At 34.8% G+C, this 27323-nt stretch overlaps 2 protein-coding genes across 2 annotated transcripts in view; one reads left to right on the top strand and one right to left on the bottom strand.

Moving 5' to 3' along the window:
• The window catches only part of LOC133173410 (uncharacterized), a 47910-nt gene extending 37423 nt beyond the window's left edge, over positions 1-10487 (top strand). The window contains exon 2 of the mRNA XM_061308395.1: positions 10475-10487. The gene's annotated coding sequence lies outside the window, so the exon portion shown is untranslated. The remainder of the gene's footprint in view (positions 1-10474) is intronic.
• On the bottom strand, positions 1427-26232 carry LOC133173414 (serine/threonine-protein phosphatase 2A 65 kDa regulatory subunit A alpha isoform-like). Its single transcript, XM_061308399.1, has 20 exons — positions 26107-26232; positions 24191-24281; positions 23894-23994; positions 23531-23672; positions 21828-21918; positions 21552-21699; positions 19851-20006; positions 19469-19583; positions 19184-19340; positions 18381-18480; positions 17791-17913; positions 17006-17066; positions 14033-14187; positions 13105-13247; positions 12789-12880; positions 3482-3753; positions 3263-3343; positions 2986-3108; positions 2307-2428; positions 1427-2207 (listed from the first exon to the last, which is right to left on the bottom strand). Exons 1-20 carry the CDS (start codon positions 26185-26187, stop codon positions 1442-1444), a joined length of 3120 nt encoding a protein of 1039 aa, XP_061164383.1. The 5' UTR covers positions 26188-26232; the 3' UTR covers positions 1427-1441.
• Positions 26233-27323: the final 1091 nt, after the last annotated feature.

Here is a 27323-nt window from a genome sequence, read left to right as displayed (position 1 = left end):
AGTGAGTTATTCTTGTCCTCGGAGAAAGTGTTCCGCCTGACTGACAACTGTACATTGGAATGTTACGATTTGAGCTCTCTCTAGTGCTTCGTATATCAAGAATGGGGATGCATAAAGGATAGATAATTGAAGAAAAATAAACAAGACTATAAAAAATTTAAAATAGTCTTTGAAAACGCGAAAATTTAAAAGTATAAAAGTGTGGCACTAGGTGGATTCGAACCCACGGCTTTAAAAAGTTAACGTACACGATATAATAGTCAGCGCATATATCGACTGAGCTATAAGATTAATTGGTATAAATTTGAAGCAGATTGTCAAAATCAGGTTCCCTTATTTTTTGTAGTTTTTTTTTGTGAATTTCGACCCTTGGGCAGGGGTGCCCCTAAAAAAATCCTATCTTAAATTATTCCTTACATCCCAACCTATCAAAATATCAATTTTATTTAGGGGCAGGCCTGCCCTGAAGGACTTCTAGGCCAAAATTCATGCAAAAATCAACGCTTTAACGGACAAAACGGTGTTTCGGTCAACTTTGGAGGTTTTTTGTAAAGTTGCAAATAATAAATTTTAGTTGTAAAATACAAATATGAAAAATTTAGACATATATACGGTAGAAAACAACAAATAAAGATTGATTTTTAAATGTAACTTTTTCCGGGAAATTGTTCTCTCCTATAGGTCAATTCTTTTGTAATAGTGAATACATCCTTTCTATGTAAAGTATCAAAAAATGGTCATGGTCTCTGATCCCTCTAGGAAACACAGCATCCTCGTAAAATGGTCAGGAGAGTCATGTATATGAAGAAAACTGACTTGAAAAGTTGATCCCCCCCTTAACACACACAGCGGATAAGGTATTTCAGGTTTAGGCAATTTGTATACGTTTTTTCTTTGTCAAAATATTTACAAGGCCGATATTTGTTTGAGTTGATATCCCCCCATCCCCCGTAAAAAATCATGGATCCTCGCATGGAAATATCGCTTTCAAATACCGGTAAGATTTGGGAAAAATGCATGTACGACTTTGGAACATTCATTCAAAATTATGTTGTGTTCCCTCATGCCATATTTTATACAAAATATCAAATACCGGCTTTTCATATTAATCAGATTATACATTAGTAAAGTTATTCCATTCATACATATTTTACTTGTTCCGTACCCTATATGCTATATATACATGATCTGGGATATTCAAAAGAGAATTAACATGACTAAATCAACTTGTATTAATAATCCTTGATTTAATATGATTAATTTATATAATGTATGTCGTTTCCAGTATGATTTATATATTTGTCATATTTTCCGTTTCCGCTTTCCGTTCCGAGTTTTAGTAACACCCGTTCTTTTCTTTCATAAAGTAGGTGTTCCACGGAAAATGATTTCTATATAAGCATTGACGCTACAATTTAACTAAGTTCTGTGAACTGTCGGGTCAACCATATGTCGTTCCTTTACTAGACTGTAATGTGAGAAGAAGCTTGGCCTTCATTTGAATGTTTTCTGGTACATCTAGTTTTTCATATGATTTGAGTCGGTCACTAAATTCTTTTGAAATCTGGAGGTGCGGGTGTCCGAACCTAAGGTTAAAAAGAGCCTGGTCTATATCATGTTCCACAACAATCCAGTGCTGACCCAAAACAAAGGGGTCATAGTTAATGTCAGAGGTCGACACTGGGGTCACAGACCTTAGAGCTTGTTTTTCCAGCTCGCTGAAAACCTGAGGCACAGAAAATCCAGAATATCGACGACCAATCTCCTTCAGAATCAACTTGTAAATATCCAGTCGCAACATCCGGGCCTTTCGCCTGACATTTTCATCCGGATGTTTTTCCCACATTTTAAGGTCATCACCAAGGCCGTTTCTGTTGGTGATCATCATCTGGTCTGTGTAAAGGTCGTTTTCCACCGCCTTCATTTCGTCCATTATGTAGTCTGTTTTTAACTTGTCGATACGCGGTGATATTTTCAAGGCGTCGTTATATTGGAGAAGATGAAGCGCGTACATTTGGTCCTCTGACAACTCCTCTATCTTAATTTGTTTGTCCTTGTACTGTTTGTCAAGGTCATGCAGCACCTCCATTACTATGGCTTCAATTCTTTTACCGCGCATGTTCTTGACCTCTTGATTGATCTCTACCAAGATTTCCTCTTCCACCCGTGCCCTGAATTTGGGCATTAGTTTGTGTTCTTCTAGAAATCTGCAACAAGATTTATAATCAAATGTAAAACTGTCATCACGTTTAGTATATGTTGAAGAGGAAAGATTCAGGAGAACTGAAAAAACTTTCAAATCTTACTCGGATTGCCTTCTGTAGACTTCTGGGATGAAAGACATGACGTCATCGGCGGCAAACTCCAACATCTCACAGGTCAAAGGTCGCTGTGACCAATAATCACCCATTTTCCGAAGATACATGTCCTACAGGTTATGTAAGGAATCAAGATTTTAGTCATCACCTAGCCAATACTGACTATCTGTAACATCATTAATATACAAGTATGCATATTCGAACACTGCTTTTATTTTGTATAGTGATATTTGATCCCGGTAGAGTCCGATTTTCCCTTAAGGATGTAGTCTGCTGAGATAACTTGTATTTGACTTTTCAAATTAGGCATTTCAATTTGATGTATTTATTATTTGAAACAAAATAAGAAAGAGTAAAATATGAGTTATAGTGCATATTTTTGAGATATAAGGCATTGAAAATATGGCGGGAAACCATATGTGGGAGATTTCATAGACAAAGAATGAAAAATTTCTTTCTCTGAAAATTTATGCTCTGGAATTATACTTTTCTTTATATTTCATTAGAAGGCTATCGAAACTACAAAGAATCAAAATGTCATAGATACTAGGGGTTAGTGGGTGATAATATTATGATTATTTTGATGGATAAAACCAGAGGAATTCCGTAAAAATTACTGACACCTCAGCATACCGGTAACTAGCAGAAATACATTTCTTCCCAATACCTTGACATCCGTCCTCCACCCGTAGTGATTTCCGGCCCCAGAGTAGCACTGACACATGTCAAACAGAGTCAAACGTTCTGGTAACTTTCGGCCCTCAAATTCCCGGATGACTAGATGAGCTATCTTATAATAAAAATTTTAAATTATTAGTAATTTGGTGTTGTCAATATGTAAAACTTTATTTACAGAACATGTAAATTTGCAAATCTAGAAAACCACGATTAGGTCTCTAAGGTTGCATTCAAACTAAAAATGCAGTTGATATATAGGGACTTACTTGAATATCGAACACGTTACGGAGGCGAACAGCGAACTGTGTAAATAAAGCGGCACTTAAAAAACAACATGAAAATGCCACCTGAAAATAAGAATGATATGGATTAAAAGTTCTCATTTATCAGCAGTGTTTCTTGTCGATTTTTTAACCGCGTTATTTACTCTAAAGTTCTTTATGATATCTTTGACTATTGATCATGTTGATAGATAGGTTACTTACTTTGAGAAGTTTTGAATTCTCCAGAAGGAAACGTAACCCTCCTTTGTCGAACAGACGGTTATTCACCAAACAGTCAAACACATAGACCTTCCCATAGAAGGTGCCCACAAGAAAGAGCGTCAGTGGTCCCTCCCGACCCAGGGCCACACCCTCCCCTGCCACAGAAATGATACATTCCCTTTGAAGTACGTGTACCAGCTGACGACACCGGGAAATCTCAGTCACGACTTCTTTCTCGTGGTACACACTGGGAGATGAGGGCCGCAGCAGATCTTAAAATGCCACAAAAAAATTAATAAAGTTATTGTAATATTGTGTTCTCACAAAACACGCTTTTTCTGGTATACAAAGATATGTGATGATTATATACTAGTATATCACAGCGGTAAGAGAGAGAGAGAGAGAATTCTTACCTAGTCTGGCCCCCGGGAATATTGGTATGTTGTGAAGGTCCGCCATGTGGTAAGTCACCTGTAAATATAAGTATTGTTTTCTTACGTTTTGATTTCATGTACAAAATTTGACATATACGTATATAGGATGACAGATTACTGTCAAAATTCAACATTACCTTTCTTTCTGTTTACCCAACAGGTGCGCTGTCAACATATACAGCTCTACATAGTTACAGGTACCCCAAATAGACTGCGCGTCTATGTCGATATATTGTGATGTGTTCTCTTTATGAATCTCTAAAACATTCAGTTCTTCCACAACAGGGGCGATCAAGCAATCGATAACGTTATATTGAAGGCTCTTATTGTCTTCTGCTGTCCTCCATTCAGACGAATAAAATTTTCTTTGGAGAGAACAAAGCTATTGAATGCTCTTATTCAAAGTGATTTGAAGTGTATTAAATATATTTATATCACTGAAAATAAATTTAAATCTCCCAAGCATAAGAGCGTTAAGCTAAATCTGCTATGAGACTTGGAATGAATACCTTATTAATAAGGTTTGGAGTTTTGACAATGATATTTACTATCAGAGCACTTTATTAATATTTGTGTTTTTATCTGTTAGCTGTATATCAAGGGGTGACACTAATACTTGTTTTTACAGGCTTTCAACGATCTTGAATTCAAGCAACAAAACTCTTCAACAGTTCAAGCGGCGAATGAGACCCCCCCCCCCCCAAAAAAAAAAAAATTCTTCACTAGAAGTTTAAACAGCCTAAAAATATCCATGTAGGAGGCAAAATCATTCAGCAGCTGAAAATGGCTTACAAACTCTAACTGCAACTCGCTCATCATTTCAGGAGCTGATAGATATCCTGGAGTAAAGATTTTCAACTCAGTTCACTCAGATAAACTTTGCTTTAATTAGTGCTAATAATTTCCAAAGAAATCTATTTTACAACTAAAATGCAAATAATTTCATCATATCATTTGACAGAAATGGTTTTTTAATGATTTTTTTTAGGAATAAGTCATAGTGAGAGTTGTCGTTCTTGTCAGAGGGTAAATGAACCTTAAAATAAAAAGTATATATAAAAACTTAGTGCTGCATGTCTTCAGGGTTTTTGGTTGCACGTTAGTGTTTATAATCAAGTAAACAGTTTGTTTTCTTAGTATCAAGAAAAAAAAAATCTGTACAATACATTCAAATATATTATCAATTTAAATAAAACCTGCCCGGAAACTTACTCCCAAGGGTTATCTTGCACAGGACCTCCCCACAGGTCCTCTTTAGAATCGTACAAAAAGTTTACCTGCAGATCATAATGCGTGCGACATGAATTTTACAATTTGGTCAGGGCTCTATACCTTCATGACCATATTCATGAAGCTTGGCTCTCATCTGTTCAGGTGTAAAGAAGATTTTTATTAATAAAATTCAATTTTAATATAAGATCAGATTAGCCCAATCCTGGACCCTTAGCCACAAGGAATAAATTCCACTATTTTAGTGATGATTCCATCATGCTAACAGTTTTCTTGCAAAATATCCAGGAGTAAAAGTATAGTGGAGATGGACGGATGATTAAGGCTGCAAAATGTCTTAGTTTCAAAACTCAATTTTTGAGTCTAGTATTTAGAGTAAAGTTCTTATTATTGAAAGGTATGAAATTATGACAAACAAAACTTTTCTGTAGAAGATTCTCATTGCAAAAATTATTCTTTGATTTAAAAAAAGTGTGGAATTCTTGGGATTCGAATCCAGTAAGTAAAAATCCCGAAGCTTTTCTTTGAAACTAACATGCTAACCACTAGGCTACACATTTAAATCATGTTTGTGATATGAACCCTTATAATTAAACGACTTCAAATATTCTCGGAAAGATACGAATGTTGTGTCATAAAAGTGTATTCAAGTTTTTGCTCCATGTTTCTATTAACCGAAAATATGTATATTTTTACGCCTACTTCGAGGATAAATTTTCAAAAATGGAGCGAAGACTCAATAACATGGAAAAATTGCTTTATAATATGAAGAAATCACCCTTTCTGTCCTTTTAAGTGCGTGTATAGTATTTCATAGACAAGTAATTTCAATCTTTGTGAGATTGTTTCAAATTATGGGGATTTTACATAGAGTATACATTAATCATGTTAATGTTAAATAAAATATCAATGACAATTTTGTTATACTTGAGATTTATTTTTTTACTGCACCATAGGCATTCTGCTCGCCTTGTTCGCCTATCTTCTATTCAATTCATGAATGAGCACATGAAGTTTACAACTGTGTTAATTATAATCAGCGGTTTGTCTTAAAGTATTAGAAAATTTCTAAATTAAGGATTAAATCCCTCATGCTTAGCTCTGATCCTTCGACATATCTGGTTCCAGTCTTTGGCACCCCCTTTTTCAGCTTTTCAAAGTTTTTCTTTTTTTTTAAATTTAAATATTTCGAATTTCCAACCTTTCAGCATGAGCGTCACTGAAGAGAAATACTAGTAATTTATCAAAATGCACATATGGTGCATCAAAATTGGTACCGTATAAGATTTACATCAATAAGCAAAGATTTTAATGTATTGCATTTTCCAAATATGACATATACGTACCAAGTCCAAGAAAACCATTGCCAACCAAGTTGCAGCCTTGGTTGACAATGGGTGTCTTCGAGTGAAAATTTTCAATGTTATCCTCCACTACATTTAGTATTTATTAAACTATAGTGAATGTTTTATACAGATATAACTAAATGTGAAGCGTGCGCACACAGATTCCGCGCAGTCAACATTGTTTTTGGAATTTCACCCATCGTCACACTGGAGGGTGTGGTTTCATCATTCAGAGGATAACAGTGCTTTTTAACATTTCTTGACAAATCAAATTCAAGTAATTTACATACAAGAAAGTATAATATCATTTATATACTGAATGACTCAGGTGATCTAATAAAAACATATCCACTATCTTACCAGTCAGAAACTGTGGATAAACTCTGAGTAGTAAAGACTCTCCATCTTGTAGGTCATGAACAACAATAAACAAGAATTTTTTTATACATAAATCTCATTTTATTTTTAGATGAAAGGGTTCTAATCAGTGATTGCTAAAAATTAAAACAAATTCCATGAATGACACAGTTTTAAATAATATAAATGTACAATTACATAATTATTAGATCTGAAGATTGCATTGGGCACTATTAATGTCTCATATCTCGCTGCTAAGCCTCTTGCCACTGAAAGCATTCATCTTGTTCAGAGGCTGCACTGAAAAATCTTTTTTTCTTTGTAGAATAAACATCAAAAATAGTTTATTTTACTAACAGCATTTTTTTTGTTTTAGAGACATTCCTTGCAAGACAAATTACTACATCCACAAATATAACATTACCATTGGATTATGTGAAAAGAAAAGTATCTATTCTGACCAGCTTTCCTAACCTTTACGCCTCCACTAAAGTTTTCTGTTTCTGGATTGATTAGCAGATTTTTTTCATTGTTTTGTCACAGAGATTCACAATTTCCTGATTAACCGCTATTAAGTAAGAGAACATTATTGACACAGTAGTTAGAATATCCAAGCACTTTGAATTGAACATTGTTTTATCCTATATTGTGAACGTCTCCTCAACTGCTGCTGGCACAAAACAACACAGATGATGATTGTTCACACTCTCCCAAAAAATCTGTAAAAAACAGAACAAAAGTGGATACAGGCTCCAATGGATACAAACTTTGTAGTTTCATTCTAAAATTTATCATTTAATTATGGTGTTTCTAAACATTTTGGACAGAAGCCTGTCTATTATGACATAGTCACTGCCTATTTACCATACATAAAACAAGACAGAGAGACATAATGGTCACCTGAATCACACTTTTAATTGCAAATAATTGTGTAGATAAATTATACAGTTATGTAGCTATGCTACTGTGGCTTAAATTTTCAAACTTTTGATGTTATTACAGGGGCGTAGCTTCCATTGAGGCAATGAGGCAACTGCCTCACTAGATTTTTAACCACCAACACTCCATCCCATAGTTAATAATACATTGCAGAAAATATCTTGTAAAAATTATAATTTAAGCAATCCTATAATGTACGTTCATACCATCAAGGTTTGTGCTCTACCTCCATTACTGAAAACTCCAAGTAGGCAATGATTGGAAAAAAATTAAAAACTGATAAATGTTTGACAATTATAGTTTTGAAAAAATAAAAACAAAAGTAAAAAAAAAATGTATTCATCTTAAAATGTGTTAGTTTTAGTAAACATATTTATTAACGTACAACTCTTTTACCATCGTCGGAAACCTGTGGTGGTCTAGCTTCTCTTACATCGTGGGTTTCTGACGATGCTCTTTTAAATACATGTACTTTAATAATATTTGGTGTCATATCCACGCTATAAAACTGGTAAAATTAACCAATTTCTGTGTAGGAGAAGTCAGAAGAAACACCCAAATCCACATTCTGTCCGGAGGGGTGTGTGGTGCTCCCCCTCTAACCCCCCCCCTACCCACCACCACCATGGCGCTGCCCTGGACCTACTTGGGGCCTAAGGTGGCCCCATACCCCCTGTCCCTAGGTTTTGCCTCACTAGAATTTTAAGTCAAGCTACGCCCCTGTATTATAATTTTTTTTTTAATACTAAGTATGCTGATGAGCTACAGTCAAACCTCAATATCTCAATCTCTTTGGGACCGAGGAAAAACTTCGAGATATCCAAAAATTCAAGATATTGAGGGTAAAATACTTAAAGAATAAATGGTTGGGACTTCCACATCACTTCGACATATCCACGGTATTCGAGATATCTGTGTTCAAGATACCGAAGCTCAACTGTACATCAGTTTACAAATCACAAGTCATGCTTAAGGAAGTCAATATCTTCTATGAAAAACATTGTACCCCTACTGCATGGGGCCCCAACTTGACCCCCCATTAACTATGCCTTAGATAAACTTGAATCCAAGTTACAAATAATTGCTTATAAATTAAAACAGGGCTATTAAAAATGCTTCCACATTTTCTTGAAATTTCAGATTTTTCCTCTGGATATCCCTCTTGTAGCCCCTACCTATCTTCTGCTTTAAACCAGTTTGGCAAAGGGATGCCAAAATATTATTACTTCAAGTTCTTCCATACATTGTTGAGGGTGGGGTAAATCAGTTTTGAATATCAAATTAATTTTCACACACCAGTACATTTTACACATTGTAAACAGTGGTATATAAAATCAGATAAATATTGTGCTTTTTGTTTGATCATGGACACTGGTAAAATATTCTCCCTGTATTAATGTAATTAAAAAAGGGTGGGATAAGGGGGTATTAACTTCTGATGTTTACCCTATAGGAATGTCTATATGCTTGTGTGTAAATTCTTTTTCATAAACAACCTTCACTGCAAACAGAATTATCGCCAAATCTTGTGTAATTCAGACCTTTTTCAATAGTGAGCACTTTTTGTTCTTGAGAAGATGTTTAAAGATTTCCTACATATATTTCTATACAAAACTTTGACTCCCTACTGTGGCCTCACTCTCACCATATGATTTGATCTGAATCTTCAAAGGGAAGCTTTTCAAAGATTTTCGTCTTTTCTGAGTCAGTGGTTTCTTCACAATAGGTTTTTAAGATGACACCACTATATTTCAGCATATTCTGATTATCCTCTTTTGCCAATTTTATCTCCTTTAATTAAGCATGTTTTGTGCCAAGTTTGGTTGAAATTGGCCCCTGGTTATTGAGAAGTAAAATATACAGAGTTTACTGACAGACTTCAGATGATGATTCAAAGTAGAGAGACACTGGATATTTTTTTTTTGGGGGGGGGGGGGGTCAGAAACATAGTACATATCTCTTACCTAATTTCTCTAAAGCTAATTACTTGAGTCCTGAAAAAGAGAATAAAGAAAACTAAATAATTTAATAAAAAGTTCATAACCAAATCTAGTAAATACAAGTGCTTAATTGATAATGTCTTATAAGCATAGCAAAAGTTCTAACATTTTATCAAAACCTTGGTAAATGTGTATTATACTTCCCTTTTTTTAGTTTATTTACAAATTAGACAGTTTAAAAATGTATATCAAATAGATACTAATAAAAAAGGTGTAGATGTGCTATTTGAGGGGAGAAATCAGTCTCAATTGCATTTTATTTACAGTAAGAACAAACTTAAACCATCTGGATTTGCCATAATAACCAGGGTTCGAAATTCACTATATACAACTCGCAAAACGCGAGTTAGAATTCCCAAATTGCGAGTTAAAAATTAGGTAACTCGCAAAAACTTGCGAGTAGATTTTTTTGCATTGAAACTGTAGCAAAATTATATAATATGACAGAACACAATGCTTTTGATTTAAATCAGTAATTTAAATAAAAGTCACACTGTAGTTGTATTTTGTGTATTGTACAGTAGTTACTTTTTCCTTAAGTTACATGTATTTAATTTATATAAATTTAACTTTATACGAAAATTGCGAGTAGTCTTATAAAATTGCGAGTTCACTTTCTTGGTACTCGCAATTATTTGCGAGTTGTAATTTTAGGGAGTTTCTAACCCTGATAACATTAAACTACAGCAGCTGTCCGACAATCTGTCGGGATAGAGAGGGAGGGAAGGCATGCTGGTGTAAGAGAAGAGGTGCACATGTTATGCGGTGTGTATTAGTAGTGATACTGTAGCTTGTGATCGCAGACGCAGTGAAACAAACTTCTACCCATAATGCAGCATGGCACATTGCAGATGTTTCTTTTTTTATTTTTTTGGCTTTTTTTTGAACTTGACAAAGCCTAATGCAGTGAATGCAATATCCTAGCTTTACAACTAACAACTACATGAGAAATCTAGAGAGTGTTTTACAGACAGAACGTGGATAGTTGGACAATGCTCACTGAATTAATACAGCAGAGAGCTGGTCACAGATATAAACTAAGAAGTTAAGAATTAAGGCTGGGGTCTAACACACAAATTTATTCTCCATTTTCCCACAAAGGGAAGACTCCAAAAGACAGGTGCTTGCCCTCTGAAAAACCAGTGGATTGGGTAATTGTCCACTACATCTAGTACTGTTGACTGGGGATAGGAGGGACATGGAGGGGCATGGAACAATCACTGCACACAGTACTAAATAAAGAAGCTCGAGGCACAGCTTTTACTTTATTAAATGTCATGACATTTTAATAAGAAGCCTGAGTCGAGCCCCTTTAAATCATTACCACAGTCATTATAAACTGTATGCAGTTCTGATACAGGGATCTGTAAGAAAGCGTACATTCAATATTTCTCTATTGAAATATTCTTGATATAACACAAATATTGTCTTCGACTTAAGTTTTCTCTAGATCGTACATACCCTCCTATACAATTCTGGAATGATGCTCGCTCTAAATCAGAGAAATTGCGCAAAATGTGGATTTAAATGAAGCATGGAGCACATGATGATGTAGATGAACATGCTTAATGAACACATGATCTATGAAGTGTTTTTTTGGACAATGAAAGAAGTATGATTTCATGCATTCAATGTTATCTTAAAATTACAATTCCCTCATTAAAGAAGCAATAGATGTAAATATTACAGCATAAATGGCTGCTGACACTTTTGTCAAGAAGGAAAATGCTGCAGTGTTATAAAAAGACTCTGTTTTGCAATGTTCATCTACACACCAGCGTTTGTGCAGGAGACTAAAGTGAGATGAAGATTGATGAAACCAAGATCTACAGCGACAGCTATTACACAGACATGCAAGAAACACAAATATAAGCAGACAACAGAGAGAAAAGGGTTCTGGTAAACTGCTGAGAACTCATTCTGTGTGGGTCCATCACTAACAAGCATTTCAGCCAGTACAATTCAACAGCTGATAAAGATTTGTCATTAACACAATGATTTTCTCATGACAACTGGAATATGCTGGGTTTCTTGCATAAGAAATTTACAGCCAATATAGATTCTCTTGTTTCATATGTAATATTTTTTTCTGTTTTCCCAAAATATACAAATTTGCACTAATATCTGTTTAGATGTATTACAGTCAAGTTGCACTGTGAAATCCAAACAAGTAAATAAAATGATTACTTTATGTACATGTATTTCCTCCCTTTATATAGCATTTATCAGCATAATACCACCAAACATCTTGAAATAGAATTCCAATAGAGATACATTGTAGATCTATCATAATTATTATGGAGTACTTGACTGAAATTACCTACCAGAATGCAAATTTCCAGATAAATTTGAGGAATTTAAATATCAGCCTATTTCCAGCAATCTACATGTATTTACATTGAGTTCCTAACCCATCAGAGAATAAGAAATCTGTAGTGAAGACTATAACAGTGAAACAGAATGGCAGCCAGCGAGACATTACAGGACTTACCCATTTATGGCTTGATATGAACTACAGAGGGAGGGAAAAACAGCAAAATTAGACAAGCCCAAGCATGAAGTCCCCATCAAAATCATACACTGAACTGGTCAGTTTGTTGACAGGATATGTACACAAATTCAATTTCAGTTAAATTTAACTTAATCATGGCATAAAAAATGAACATAATATATGAAATTGATTAATATTGTCAAAAGATTCTTTCACAACAAAACAAGCCCACATGAATTTCACCCCACCCCCCCTTCCCACTTTTGCCTTATATCATTTTAATTTTAGCTCCCTTTTCAAATGAAATCATGTGGAATAACTTGTTTGCCAGAATTGGACCAGTTCACTTAAGAAAATACAAAATTCTGGATGATGGATGGCAAACGATGTGAATATGAATGTAGCAATGATAAATAAAAATCAATGCTTGCGTAGCATACATAGGCCTACAGAGCAGAGATATTTCAATCGGTGATAAAATCAAGTGAAAGTAAACAAAGATCCACTCACCATCAATAGCCTCCAATGCATAATACTGCACATCTATATCTGGGTCCCCCTTCATCTTGTCCAAAACAGGTTTAATTTGTTGCTGAATTACACTACAGTACAAAAAAGAGACATCATCCTTTATGAAGCTCAAAACACAATGTCTCAAATCGTTAAGAAAATCACTGGCCATTTTTTATACAAAATGACAAACTTATCAGGTTAAATGTCTTTGAATGTTACATAACTACTTTGCAGGAAGAAATCATTTTCATGTATAATCTCAGACTACAGAAAATAAACACTTCACACGAGTGAAGCAACTTGGTAAACTTACCTTTGATCAAACATTTTTCCAAGACGGAGTATTGTTTTGGCCACATTGAATCGAACATTTGGTACAGTGTCTCCTGCCATGCTAAGAATTGTGGGTAACATCAATTTCAGTGTGATCTCGGGTCCACATGCCTCGGCCAGCAGCTGAAATGAATCACATCATAGTATAACTGTACATGTACACTAACATCTTTACTAACCCTTGATCATTAAATACTTAAATTTCAATGTACTATTATACTGTATCTCTTACTTGAGATTGGCACAAATTGTTATTCTAATGACTTCCATTTTGCTCTATAAATCTACTAGATTTTAAGGAAACATGAATTCCATCATCTATTTGAAGAATGCAAAATTTAGACGACTACACTTGTAAACAAAATGGCTATTCCAGTAAAATTATCTGTGTGGGGACACACTATTTACTTTAATACTGGACTGGGGACCTGTTCTAGGAAGTGGATATATAATTTCATTAAGTTATGTACTACATGGTATTTCCATTATGAAGTAAATTATAAACCATTAAGTATCCACAGATGCACAATAACTACAAATTTGGTTCAGATACCCTTGATATTAAGCAGAAAGTTGCCTAACTGGACTTCACCTTTGTAAAGGTAATTCTGAGGTACCTGCATAATTAGTATACATGGAGAAAGGTGTGTCTGTGAAGGCAATTAATGGACACCTGCAGTAGTTGTACCGATTCAGCACAAACAGATTAGTCTATGAATTCATAATAATTCCAATCTCAAGACATATCTGGGAGTTGTATCATTGATAAAGAAAAGACAGTTGGGTCGACATTGGAAATTTGGATCCTGAGACATATTTTGGACTTGTATTACATTAATACAGAATAGAAAGTTGAGTTGACATAGGTAATTTTGATCCCTATACACCTTTAGGACTTATTTACTTACATTGATACAGAACAGACAGGTAAGTCTATGGAGGTAATTCTGATCCCTAGACATCTGTAGAACTTTTGGAATAACTGTCTGCTGAGCCCAATCTACTCCAAACTTTTCTACCAACTTCTTCAGATTGACTGTGGCTGCATCACGAATAGCAAACACTGAAAAAGAATAGAACCATAAAAGGTAAATGATTAAATCATAGGCCCTAACAATAGAAAAGGCAATGTCCTCCTTTGTTTTTGTGGAATTTTGACTGGACACAAATGATATATAAAAATAATTAAAATACCCCAATCCCAAATATATGCTACTGCAGATCCAGTGAACTCTTAACAATCTTAAAACTAGAAATTTAAATGCTACATGTATAGCAAAAGGTTCAAACTCAAGAAGTTATTTACAATCATGACACTGTACCACATCAGTAATATTTACTAAAGACTTATCATGTTTTACAACACATCACACTGCAATGATGTAAATGTATACACTTACCATGGTCCATTAGCCAAGTCATACATATGTAGATGTATACACTTACCATGGTCCACTAGCCAAGTCATACATATGTAGATGTATACACTTACCGTGGTCCACTAGCCAAGTCATACATAACAAGAGGCCCATGGGCCTTGAATCGCTCTTCTGATAAACTGTACAACCTATCACTTCTATTTGAAGCCTCGAAGTATCCTGTATATTTACATAAACCCTTGAAATTCCAATTCACACTCTGAGAACCCAAGATGATTCTAAGCCAATTAGTACCTGAGAGTTGGTCATGGTGACCTACTTATCACTTGTCATTCTCTGAGGACCCATCAACTAAGTTTGATGATTCTATGCCAATTAATACCTAAAATATTTTTTAAAATTATAATCATAAAATTTTATAAGTAGGTCAAAGTGACCTACTTTTCAATTGTTTTACTCCAAGGACCCAAGATGCACCAACTGACAAAGTTTGATGATTCTAAGCCAATTAGTACCCAAAATATTTAATTACAGCCATAAATTTTCAAAAGTAGGTCACAGTGACCTACTTTTCAGTTGCTGCTGTACTCCGAGGACCAAAGATACATCAACTGACAAAGTTTGATGATTCTAGCTAATAAGTACCCAGAATATTTAATTACAGCCATAAATTTTCAAAAGTAGGTCACAGTGACCTACTTTTCAGTCAACCTATTCCGAGGACCAAAGATGCATCAACTGACAAATTTTGACGATTCTAAGCCAAAATATTAAATACAGCCATAAATTTCAAAAGTAGGTCACCGTGACCTACTTTTCAGTTGTTGTACTCCGAGGACCCAAGACGCATCAACTGACAAAGTTTAATGAATCTAAGCCAATTAGTACCCAAAATATTTGATTAAAGCCATAAATTTTCAAAAGTAGGTCACCGTGACCTACTTTTCAGTTGTTGTACTCCGAGGACCCATGACGCATAAACTGACAAAGTTTTATGATTCTAAGCCAATTAGTACCCGAAATATTTATTAAAGCCATAAATTTTTCGAAAGTAGGTCACGGTGACCTACTTTTTAGTCGACCTACTCCGAAGACCCATGACGCATCAACTGACAAAGTTTGATGATTCTAAGCCAATTAGTACCCGAAATATTTAATTAACGCCATAAATTTTCAAAAGTAGGTCACTGTGACCTACTTTTTAGTCGACCTGCTCCGAAGACCCAAGATGCATCAACTGACAAAGTTTGATGATTCTAAGCCAATTAGTACCTGAAATATTGAATTATAGTCATATAAATTGAAAAGTAGGTCACGGTGACCTACTTTTCAGTTGACCTTTTTTGAGGACCCAAGATGCATCAACTTACAAAGTTTTATGATCATAGGACTTAAAATGTCCAAATTATGCCTCTAAAACGCTTTGAAATTGAATGCCTGCAAAGTTCAAAAAGTAGGTCACTGTGACCTACTTTTTAATAAATATGTTTTATGGCCCCAAGATGCATCATCTTACAAGATTTAATGATTCTAAGCCTCCCCGTATTCGAATTAATGACCTTAATTGTTTTAAAAAAGATTAGCCATAAAATTCAAAAAGTAGGTCAAGGTGACCTACTTTTTAGTTGACGTACTTTGAGGACCCAAGATGCATCAACTGACAAAGTTTGATGATCATAGGCCTTAAATTGTTCAAAATATGCCTCTAAATCATTTTGAAAAAGAATGGCTGCAAAATTCTAAAAGTAGGTCACCGTGACCTACTTTTGAGTCAACATGATATGAGGACCTTAGATGCACCAACTGACAAGATTTGATGATCCTAGTCCTTATAGTTAGCAAAATATCAACATTTTAATAAAATGTAATTTTTGGTCAACTTTGAAGTGACCTTGAGACCACGCCCTTTGCCCCAGGGTAAATCCCCGTGCAAATTTTAATCTACAACATATCCTCATCCTTTTGTGTAAGTTTGGTGACAATCTGCCCAGTGGTTCTTGAGAAGAAGATTTTTTAGCAACCAGTACTTTTGTTTCTATTTTCCTAATTATCTCCCCTTGTTAAAGGGTCACAACCCCAGTTTTAGTATAAAAGGGAGCCCTTGGGCCAAGGATACCCTGTGACAAATTTGACAATAATTGGCCAAGGGGTTCTGGAGTTATGGCCCATATTCTAAAAAGTTTACGCACACCGCACACCGCACAAATGGCCATAGCATTAGCTCTTTGAGCCTTTGGCTCAGAAGAGCTAATAATGTAAATGTATACACTTACCATGGTCCACTAGCCAAGTCATACATATGTAAATGTATACACTTACCATGGTCCACTAGCCAAGTCATACATATGTAAATGTATACACTTACCATGGTCTACTAGCCAAGTCATACATATGTAGATGTATACACTTACCATGGTCCACTAGCCAATCATACATATGTAAATGTACCCACTTACCATGGTCCACTAGCCAAGTCATACATATGTAGATGTATACACTTACCATGGTCCACTAGCCAAGTCATACATAAGGAATTTAATTTCTCATCAAAGAAGTCGACTCCCTGAAAACACACAAGAATCCAATTACTGGATAATTTTTCTAGAAATCCATACAGTGAAAACTGACCATAAAAATATTAAATGCATAAAAATTACATGTAGTTTGTGGTGATGTAATTTACAAATAAAAAGTATAAATGCATTGAAAGGATGCCTATTTTTTTTTCAATTACACACATACTTATGAAAATTTTCCCCGTCTTGTACTCTACCTGAACGTTTTTGACGGACAAAAAAAAAAAAAAAAATCTTATTGAGTTCATTTTTCCTCATTTTCTGAACTATGATTAGGTACCTGGACAGTTTTACAAACAAAATTATGTAATGTTAGCAGTGACACCAAAATTTGTTACGGACAGACACACAGACAGACAGACAGACACACAACGGTAAAACAGTATACCCCCCTCTCCTTCGGGGCGGGGGTATAATTATCAGTTGTCCAGTAAATATATACTGAATAAATTATCAGTTGTCCAGTAAATATATACTGAATAAATTATCAGTTGTCCAGTAAATATGTACTGAATTTTGTAAAAGCACTTATTTTCATGGGGTCAAATTTTTGTGGTTTGAGGAAAAACTATTGATTCATCGGAATTTGATTTCATGGATGAAGAATTGTTGAGTAGTTTTTGTATATGAAATTGTAATTTGTGGGTCTCTTTATACCTTAACAACGAAAATTAAACCCCAATAAAAATTAGTGATTTAATAGTACATTACCAGTTGTCCGGCTAAAAGTGGCATATATTCTATGATAGCTAGACGGACCCTCCACTTTGTGTCTTCGGCCAGCTCCACGATGGCTGGTAGTAAACTCTGAGACAACTGTTTGATTCCAATAACCTGAACAGAAAGAACAAAATATCTGTATACAAAGTGTAATGTACTGTGGGAGGTACCTAGGTCTTCAAATGGCATGAAGTCACATAGGCAGATCACAATCAATTAATATAAAAATTCTTTTCTGGAAGCTGATGATCATAAAAATTAAATGATAAATCTTATCATTATTGCTAATTCTATAAAAAGTATGTCATGTACCTTTTTTGTATTTTTCATATAAAATTTTTCCTTGATGATTATGTTTGTTCAAAAGAATTATCATTTACAATTGAAAAGCAAACATTTCAGCATGCCTAGCAGTGTAATATTTTACAGAAATGGTTTGTTAACTTGACAATTTTATAAAATAACGAGTCATTTAGACTAATTACAGTTATCTCTCTTATCAGAGTATAAATGAACCTTAATTCAAAAACTGTTGATATGTAGTGTTAAAAGCTTTCAAAGTAGAGAGGACTAGAATTTACCTCATTTACACAGTCTAAATTTGATATGATGTTCAAACGAACTTCAGGGCATTCATCCTTCAGCTGCGTCAGGAACAGGGGCAACAAATGTTCAATTGTACTGAAATGAAATATACATGTATTTAAGGAATGTTTTTAAGTTTAGTGTTAGTTATTGCTGTGTAAATCACACAGACTTGTCATGTAGGCATATTTCATGAAGCGTGCTAGTGCTTCATGAAAAATATGCCAATGTGCAAGTCTGTGTGATTTACACACCAAAAACTCACACTAAACTTAAAAAACATTCCTTATATTTACATTTTACATGTTCAAAAAGCACCAAAAATATACTCAATGTTTGAATTATTCCCTGCCCTATATCGTTACATTTTTATTTATTAATGTCTCTGTAGCTCATTGTGATGTCACTTTAGCGCAAGTTTCTCTCTGCATATTTCTACGCATGAGTATACACGAAAATGGTATTCAAATCAATTTCACAGTTGACTTAGTAGAAAAACATAGCAAATGTAAATATATACATGTACACAGAGAACAGCGGCAACAAGTGTTCAACTGTACTGAAACAAACACATAAACATTTAAACAGAAATCAACAGCACAGCAGTCCTACAATAATTCTTAAATCAGCACTGTCTACTGGGTTCTCTTGTTGATTATAGTTATTTCTTTAACGATGGATATCAACATGACACTTACAACTTACATCCCAGTCTTACTTAACTCATGAAAACTAAAGAAGAGTGACAACTTGTGAGATGTTTGTAATACTTGTTCATTTATCAGACATTATAACTCACTTGTCTTTCCCTAGGATTGGAGAGAGGCCCATGATAACTGAGGCTAGAGCCGACTTGACATGTTGATTGGCATCTGATACTAAGTCCTTCACACATGGTAGAATGTTAGTCATTATAACACTCTCACGAACATCGGGGGATAAATTCTGACAGAAGTCTACAAGATACATCATATATTAATAAACTTTTGAGATTGAGATTACCTACATGAATATTATATAAAACTATGCTGGTTTTTATACAATTAGACACTGTTAATCACTGTGCTATGAAGAGTATGCTGACCTTTGACCTTGTGAGCGGCTGCTGCCCTGACCTCAGCCTCGCAGTCCTTAAGTAAACTACAGAACGCTGGCACAAGGTCGGTCTTGGTGATCTCTGGACCCACTGCTTTTTGTATCTACAATATACAGGTTTATACATACACTACTTCAATCACAAAGCTGGGCTCAGTTTCAATTCGGAATTAATCTACCTATTCTGATATTCAATATTTTTTTACCCTTTACTCATGCACCAAGTTTTTATGAGATCAGACAAAAACTGTAACTAATTTCACTGAAATATTTAAAATACATGTATAAAAAAATATGTAAAAATTAAATATGACGACTTTGACTGTGGCATCACAAAAGATTCAGAAGTATCTATAGAGTGAGATACCGACCTCTGTGAACTTATCTGCGACCATATATCTGACCCTCCAGGATTTATCATCGGCAGCCTGTCGTAGTGTAGGCATTACATACTGTTCTACATCCTCTGGTGGCAAGAGGGACGCAATGCTGACACAGGCTTCCACATCCAAGAGACGGACAGAGTCCTAAAAATAAAATTCTTACTTACTGACTCTGTACAGAAACAGATATAAGAGGACACCATATCAATAAAATAATATACATTTATTGACAGAGTTTGAGGGCAACATGCGTTTTGTCGGACCCAAGAACCAAACTGTTTGCCTGAGGCCGTTAGGCTGAAGGCAAACAGTTTGGTTTGAGGGGTCGTCAAAACGCATTTTGCCCGAGAACACATTCAATAAATGTTTTGTTATACCTTTTATTTATTTATTTTATTACTTTTTTTTTTTTGAACTTACATGTATGTCGAACACCAACGAATGCAAATGAGATTTAGCTGACCCCGCCCATTATGTGACATAAGGGGTCCAACATCTCATCGACAGGTCCAGTATCTCACACCGCGGTCAAACATCGATTTTTTTATGCCCGCTCAGTAAAACATTGGAAATGTTAGACTTTTATTAGTACTGATTTATATAGGAACAAATTTTTAAAGGTATAACAATGTTTATTTCTATTTAAAATTACAGTGTTGTCATATCTATCAAAATACAACAAAGCAAAAATATATATATATCAAAACAGTATTTACAAACTTCAACAAGAGGCCCATGGGCCACAACGCTCACCTGAGTTACTTTGGCCCTGCTGTTCTTCACCAGACCCCCCCTCCCTTGTAATACTTATTGCGGCCCAGCCCTACCCCCGGGGCATTGATTTGAACAATTTAGAATCTACACTACCCAAGGATACTTCCACATAAATTTCAGCTTTTCTGGCCCAGTGGTTCTTGAAAGGAAGATTTTCAAAGATTTTGCCTATATATATCAATGTAAAACTTTGATTCCCTATTGTGGCCCCGCCCTACCCCCGGGGGCCATGATTTGAATAATTTAGAATCTACACTACCAAAGGATGTTTCCACATAAGTTTCAGCTTTTCTGGCCCACTGGTTCTTGAGAAGAAGATTTTCAAAGATTTTGCCTATATATTTCAATACAAAACTTTGATTCCCTTTTGTGGCCCCGTCCTACCACCGGGGGCCATGATTTGAACAATTTAGAATCTACACTATCCAAGGATGCTTCCACATAAGTTTCAGCTTTTCTGGCCCAGTGGTTCTTGAGAAGAAATTTTTTTAATAACCCCATCCTATTTTTGTCTTTTCTTGATTATCTCCCCTTGTAAGGGGGTTTGGCCCTTCATTTTAACAATTTAAACTCCCCTTCACCTAAGGATGCTCTGTACCAACTTTGGTTAAAATTGGCTCAGTGGTTCTTGAGAAGAAGTTGAAAATGTGAAAAGTATACAGACGCACGGACAGAAGGACAGCTAGACAGACAAACAGACGACGGACAACAGGTGATCAGAAAAGCTCACTTGAGCTTTCAGCTCAGGTGAGCTAAAAAGCATTTTTAAATGGGGATTCACTCCCATTGTTAGAGACAATAAACTTCTCCATATAACATTTACTGTACACTGCAAAATGGAATTTGTTTGTAATATGTATTTAAAAATACTACTTGTTAAAAAAAAACATACTTTCATGTTCTAGAAACAAGTACCTGTTCATCCTGGGCCAGTGCAGTAAATAGAGGGATTAGGTCTGACTTTAAATACTCTATCTCCACAGCTTTAGCAAAATCTCCCAACTTTCCTGCAGCAGCACGACGGACCATAGGGGTGTCATCTCCACCCAGATTTCTAAAGTGTCTGTAAAAGAATTACTCTGATAAAAACCAGTCTTGACTCAAAAAACCTTACAAAAGCACATTGTATAAGTCCAATTCAAATTTTGTTGGGAAAGAAAACAACAGCATTTTTGCCAGAAAAGAACTTACTGTCTGAGCTCTGCTTTGACTGATGAGGAAACTCTTGGATAACAAACAGCAAACAGTCCACAAGCTGAAGTTCTGGATGTGAACCAATCTCCTGAAAAAAAAGAAATTCTTTGATGGTAATCCAGTTAACTCACTTCTCACCATGCTTTTCAGATATATCATACGTCATATTTTTGAAACAACAGCATCTTACACAGAGCTCCAGATAATTTTTTACCCCAAAGTGTATTTACTCCCAGATTTTCAAATCAATGCAGATTTCGCTTTTCAGCAAAATAATCAAAGAGTATTTTGTTAATCTATTGCTCTTTTGACCTCTAATGTGATTTTGAGCTTGTTATTGAAATAAGTGTTTTTGAAAGAGGAATGTCAAAAAAAGGACAGTTTCTGCATTTATCAATTACATTAATGAAATTATATAAACTTTGTCAGCTTTTAGCTATAGCCGAGAAACATTTCTTTTCTTTCACCAGAAAGACCATACAGTTGGCAAAGATACCACGGGCACACATAACTCCATTTATTGATCGTAGCAAGAGTTACCGAGAAAAAAGCTTCCTTTGGCCAGATAAAATTAATCTTTAGATTCTCATCCCCGTCTGCCCCTTTCAAAGTGTCCTGCAGGTTGTTTCTTATTTTAGTTTTAGAGTTACTCCCCGTTTGCATTATAAATCACGTGGCACTATATTTGGCAGAGGAGCATGTGGAAAGCAAAAAGCAATTTTCATACAATTAATAAAGGTTGTCGGTGGACTTTAGATGATATTATGGCTACAGAAAATGGTAAATATATAATAACTGTTAATAAACAGTGATAAAGGATAAATTATACACCATGGGTGCTGTGCGCAATTTTGACAATATCGACGTGTAACGTTACGCATCAAAAACAAAAATTTGGATGTTATATGAACAGGGGAAATCTGTGATAGTAGAGAGGTTGAGATTTTAAACTTGTACGTGTACGTGTGCACAAACTTTGACGTACACGTTTTTTGTAATTTGTCTGTTGAGATTTTAATAATGTGAACGTGTAGACTGTAATCGGTGTCTCTGTTTTTGTAGTTTTGTGACATTAGTTTGACTTTAGTTAGTGAACAAAACATGGTTAAAATAAGTGTTTATGAAACTTTACATCCTAAATGATTAACAACAATTATAACAGTTTCACACATAAATTGACTAGTTTTTATTGAAAAAGCTACAAGTTTACACCTACGTGTAGATGCTTTTTTACAAGTTGTAGGAACATGTAGAAAACTTATCAATGCCAAAAACTGCTGACGTAATACGCAAGAAATTTAGGGAATTCCCCTACTAGACGTACACGTAAGAAATCTCAACCTCTCTATTTTCAGACAAATTACAAGAATTTAATATTCAAATCTTTCTCCCTAACTGGAAATCGGCCTAGGTTATTCCGAATAGTATACGCCTACAAATCAAAATTTCGTTTTAACACTGAGCTGACCTCCAGCTCCATTCACATCGTACTTGTATCATTCAAACCATCGTACGCAGTGCTTTCAAAGTGTAATGCTTATTTATGATTGCTAATGCATAATTGTACGCCCTGTTTTAATTTTTAATGCATATTTTGAAAAATTCAATGCATATTTCTGCAAATACGCACCTTATCTGGAGCTCTGCTTACACACTTAGAATTTGACTTATCATTAGATATAATGTTTGATGTAATTGACCTGCTGATAATCTCTTGACCAATGGCACAAAGTGATTCTCAAGGTCAGCTGGGGAATGCTGGGTCGCGATGTTCCTCAGAGATTCCACGGCTTTATCTCGAACCACTGTCTCCTCCACTGTAGCGAGGCTCTCCAAAGGGGGCTACAACAACAAAGTTACTGCTTTATACACTTCGGGGGGGGGGGGGGGGGGGGGTAAGAGAATAACATGGTGTAAATATCAACAAATTTTAATTAGCAAGTTAGTTTTAAGATATATTTACTAACTTTATACATGTTATACATCCAACTGCTTTTATGAATTTTTATCCTTTTTTTAAATGCTATTATGACAAAGCAGTAAATGTCCTCCTTGATACTGACCAGTAAACAGTGAACATACTCGGGGCCACCGACCAAAGGAGTAAAGTTACCAAGTTGTTCTGCCAGGGCTAATAGAACTTCATCCTCGTCATAAATAGTATCTGTCAATTTGTAAACAAAATTTTAAGAAATCTGATATTTATGAATAAACATACTGAGGTTGCATTTTCTTGGCACACTTTGGCAGTCATGCAATGAGTATATTGAAAAGATTTTTGTCTAAACATGCAAATTCAAGGAGTGTTTAGGATAAAAAATATACAGTGAAGGGTAAATTGTCTTGAGGTTTTTGTTTACCTGTGAGGAATGGAATAAGTTCACTCCTAGTCCTCTCTACTCCTAGAGCAAGTGCTATTGTGGACAGTTTCTTGATACTGTTAAGGCGAAGCTGAAACCAGAATCAAGTATATCTTAGGATAAATGTTCTATAAGCTGATTTTTCCTTTAATCAAATAGTCCATATCTGTAGGTCAATATCATTTAAATGATAGAGTGTTCAAGTACTGCCCCCCCCCCCCCCCCCCAAAAAAAATCAAGCACTATCAAATTTTCTGAATAATATTACAAATTTCGGAAAGTTTCTAGTATACTGGTCCCCAGAATCATGTGACTGCTCATGAGCCGTTATTAAACATGTAAACAAACCACAACTTCTCTCCTCACTTTGGCAAAACAAGTAAATATGGGTCAGTAATGTGTGATCTAGGGATAAGGGTTAGAGTATATATATAACTCTAAGATTAGAACTGTTTTATATATTCTCCTGCTTGCATTTGGGACTGGGGCCTGAACCATTAATATTGGGAAATTAGCTACCTTTAGAATTTGAGAAAAATCATTATACACTTGAACACGGTATCTCGAACATGGAAATCTCAAATACCATGGATATCTCGAAGTAAGTCCTATCCATATATTTTTTAAGTATATTACCCTTGATAACCCGAAATCTCAGATATCTTGAAGTTTTATCTTGGTCCCTTCAAGTTCGAGATAACGAGGTTTGACTGTACATTAAAACTCATATTTTTGGTTTCTGGTGTTTGTTGTGAACTAAACTTCTGTTTTGCAATTGTTACAGCGAGTTAAATTATTATATCCAAATGTATGTTAATATTGTGAGGCAATGAAAAATGGAACCTGTATATACATCCCTGTTAGAAGTAATACGAGTTTCATTGTGTAATTATTGCAACTGTTGATCTACAGGGGGTGTGAATCACTGATTGTCCTCAAGTAATCTGCTTTGAAACACATTTATTATAAATTTCTAATGAGGGAAGAGAAAAACAGTCAGAGTGATAACTGGGGACATGGGCATCTTGGGGGGCACAGAGACATGCTGATTTGAGGGCATGGCAACCCTTTATTTCCCCATTGCTGGGACACTGAGGATGGAGTCATATCTACTATGTCTACAAAAAAAGCACTATTTTCTGAAATCTTTTCTCATTAAAAAAGGGGTTTAAAAACCAGATTAGAACTGTTTTATATATCTCCCTGCTTGCATTTGGGACTGGGGTCTGAACCATTAATATTGGGAAATTAGCGACCTTTTTTAGAATTTGAGAAAAATTATTATACACTTGAACTTTGGTACCAGATTTTTAAACCCAATTTTTCACAAGAAATAGGAATTTCCACTTAATTTTGCAATTTGGGGCCTTTTCATCAACTTTGTAGATTGCTCACGCTTTCTGTGGCACATATTTTAGCACCATATTTATAGGGAACAACAAACTTTAGTGAAGTGTTCCCTAATTTATCATGCATCATGTTTATATACATGTTGTTTATATGAATTCTTTAAATTCATAACAAAGCCTCATCTACTATGTTTACATTGTACACGTTACAATGGGCAATTACAAATGTGTAATACTTATCAGGAACCTATTTTTAATTATACTATTACTAATACTAAAATATAGTTCCCTTTCCTCAATTCCTATCAAATAATTTTCAAATATTCTGAGTCAAGACAGACGTTCATCTGCAATTTCAGAATATTCTTTGCAAATGGGTATGCCTACAATATACAGAAGCAGTATCAATTATTTAATGAAGCCGTGCGTATAACGCCTGCAATGTATTGACAACCAACATTCTGAACCATTCATTGACCAATATAAGGGCGGATGAACAAATTGTTTAAGATATAAAGTTGGAGATAATATACATAGTAATAGCAAGTAATTCTGTTGCCAACATACCTGGACATCTTCGTTTCTGAGCTCGTCTATTAACACAGCAATAGGATAGAGAGATTCGTCGGTCGTCTCGCTGGAAGCCATTTTGAATTGTAACAAATCGGGACAGGTCGCTTATATCAACGAAAAAATATTTTTAAAATATTTTAAAAATCACATGCAAATAAAACTGACAAATTATTATTACAAATGATGAAATCATTCTATGTTTAGTGAATAGTTATATTAATGTTTTAAATGTAATTTTTCTTTTTAAATCAAATACGCTTAAACCTCGATCCCGATTCAATATCCAATAACTAATGAAGAAAGATAATTTTAAATCATTTTGTTTTAAATTTTCATCGTAACTTCATAGTTTAATTAAATTAAATACAATAAATAAAATCATTTCAATATATGTTGCATAACTAAAAAATCAATTTACGGAAATGTTGTAATACAAATAGTCAAATACCAAATGGAAATATAACGCTAGGTGCTTTTGATTCAAATAACAGCAAATGATATTTAACTTGATGGCGAGACTTTCAGTCAGAATTGAGTGCTATAATTACTTTCGCTAACTGAATACAGAAAATAAAAATAACGCTGATTTTGTAAACACTCCAGATAATGATTCATGATAGCGAGTGAGTCACCCATTATCACTTTACCCTATATCACGTAGGTTAATAGTGGTTAAGGTTGATAGATGTGTACAGCAGACCTTCGCATATTATATTCACCATGTATTCAATTTTATTTATACAATGCATGTGAAACACAGATGCTAGTATATTCTACTTTGAAGAAAAAGTAAATGGAGTCTACTGAGAAATAAAAAAGAAAGAAATAAAATAATTCTTCCGGCAACATGCGCGGATCTAGACGGGGAGGGAGAGCCCCCCCCCCCCCTGAAAATTTAGTTATTAAATTTCTTTAATTGTCAAAGTAAAGTAAAAATGACCCCCCCCCCTCCCCCCTCGGAAACATGACCGGTTGTTTAAGGTTTTTTCTTGATTTTTTATTTATCCATCTATTTATTTTTTGTTTGTTTTAGTTTGTTTGTTTGTTTGTTTTTTTTTTTTGTCAAAAACAATTCAGACTAGGGGTTGATGTGGAACCTCCCCCCCCCAACCCCCCGCCCATCGAAAAAATGGACCTGCACCTGTTCAAAATGTCTTTATGCTACTGATATTAAAATAGTTCTTAGATTATTTTAAAAAAAAAGGTGTAAT

This window comes from Saccostrea echinata, unplaced genomic scaffold (genome assembly GCF_033153115.1).
Source record: "Saccostrea echinata isolate AGI-Se365-2 ecotype Australia unplaced genomic scaffold, CSIRO_AGI_Sech_v1 ptg000056l, whole genome shotgun sequence".
Classification (NCBI taxonomy): domain Eukaryota; kingdom Metazoa; phylum Mollusca; class Bivalvia; order Ostreida; family Ostreidae; genus Saccostrea; species Saccostrea echinata.
The sequence above is the reverse complement of the archived record's forward strand: the minus strand, read 5'-3'. Positions and strand labels throughout refer to the sequence as shown.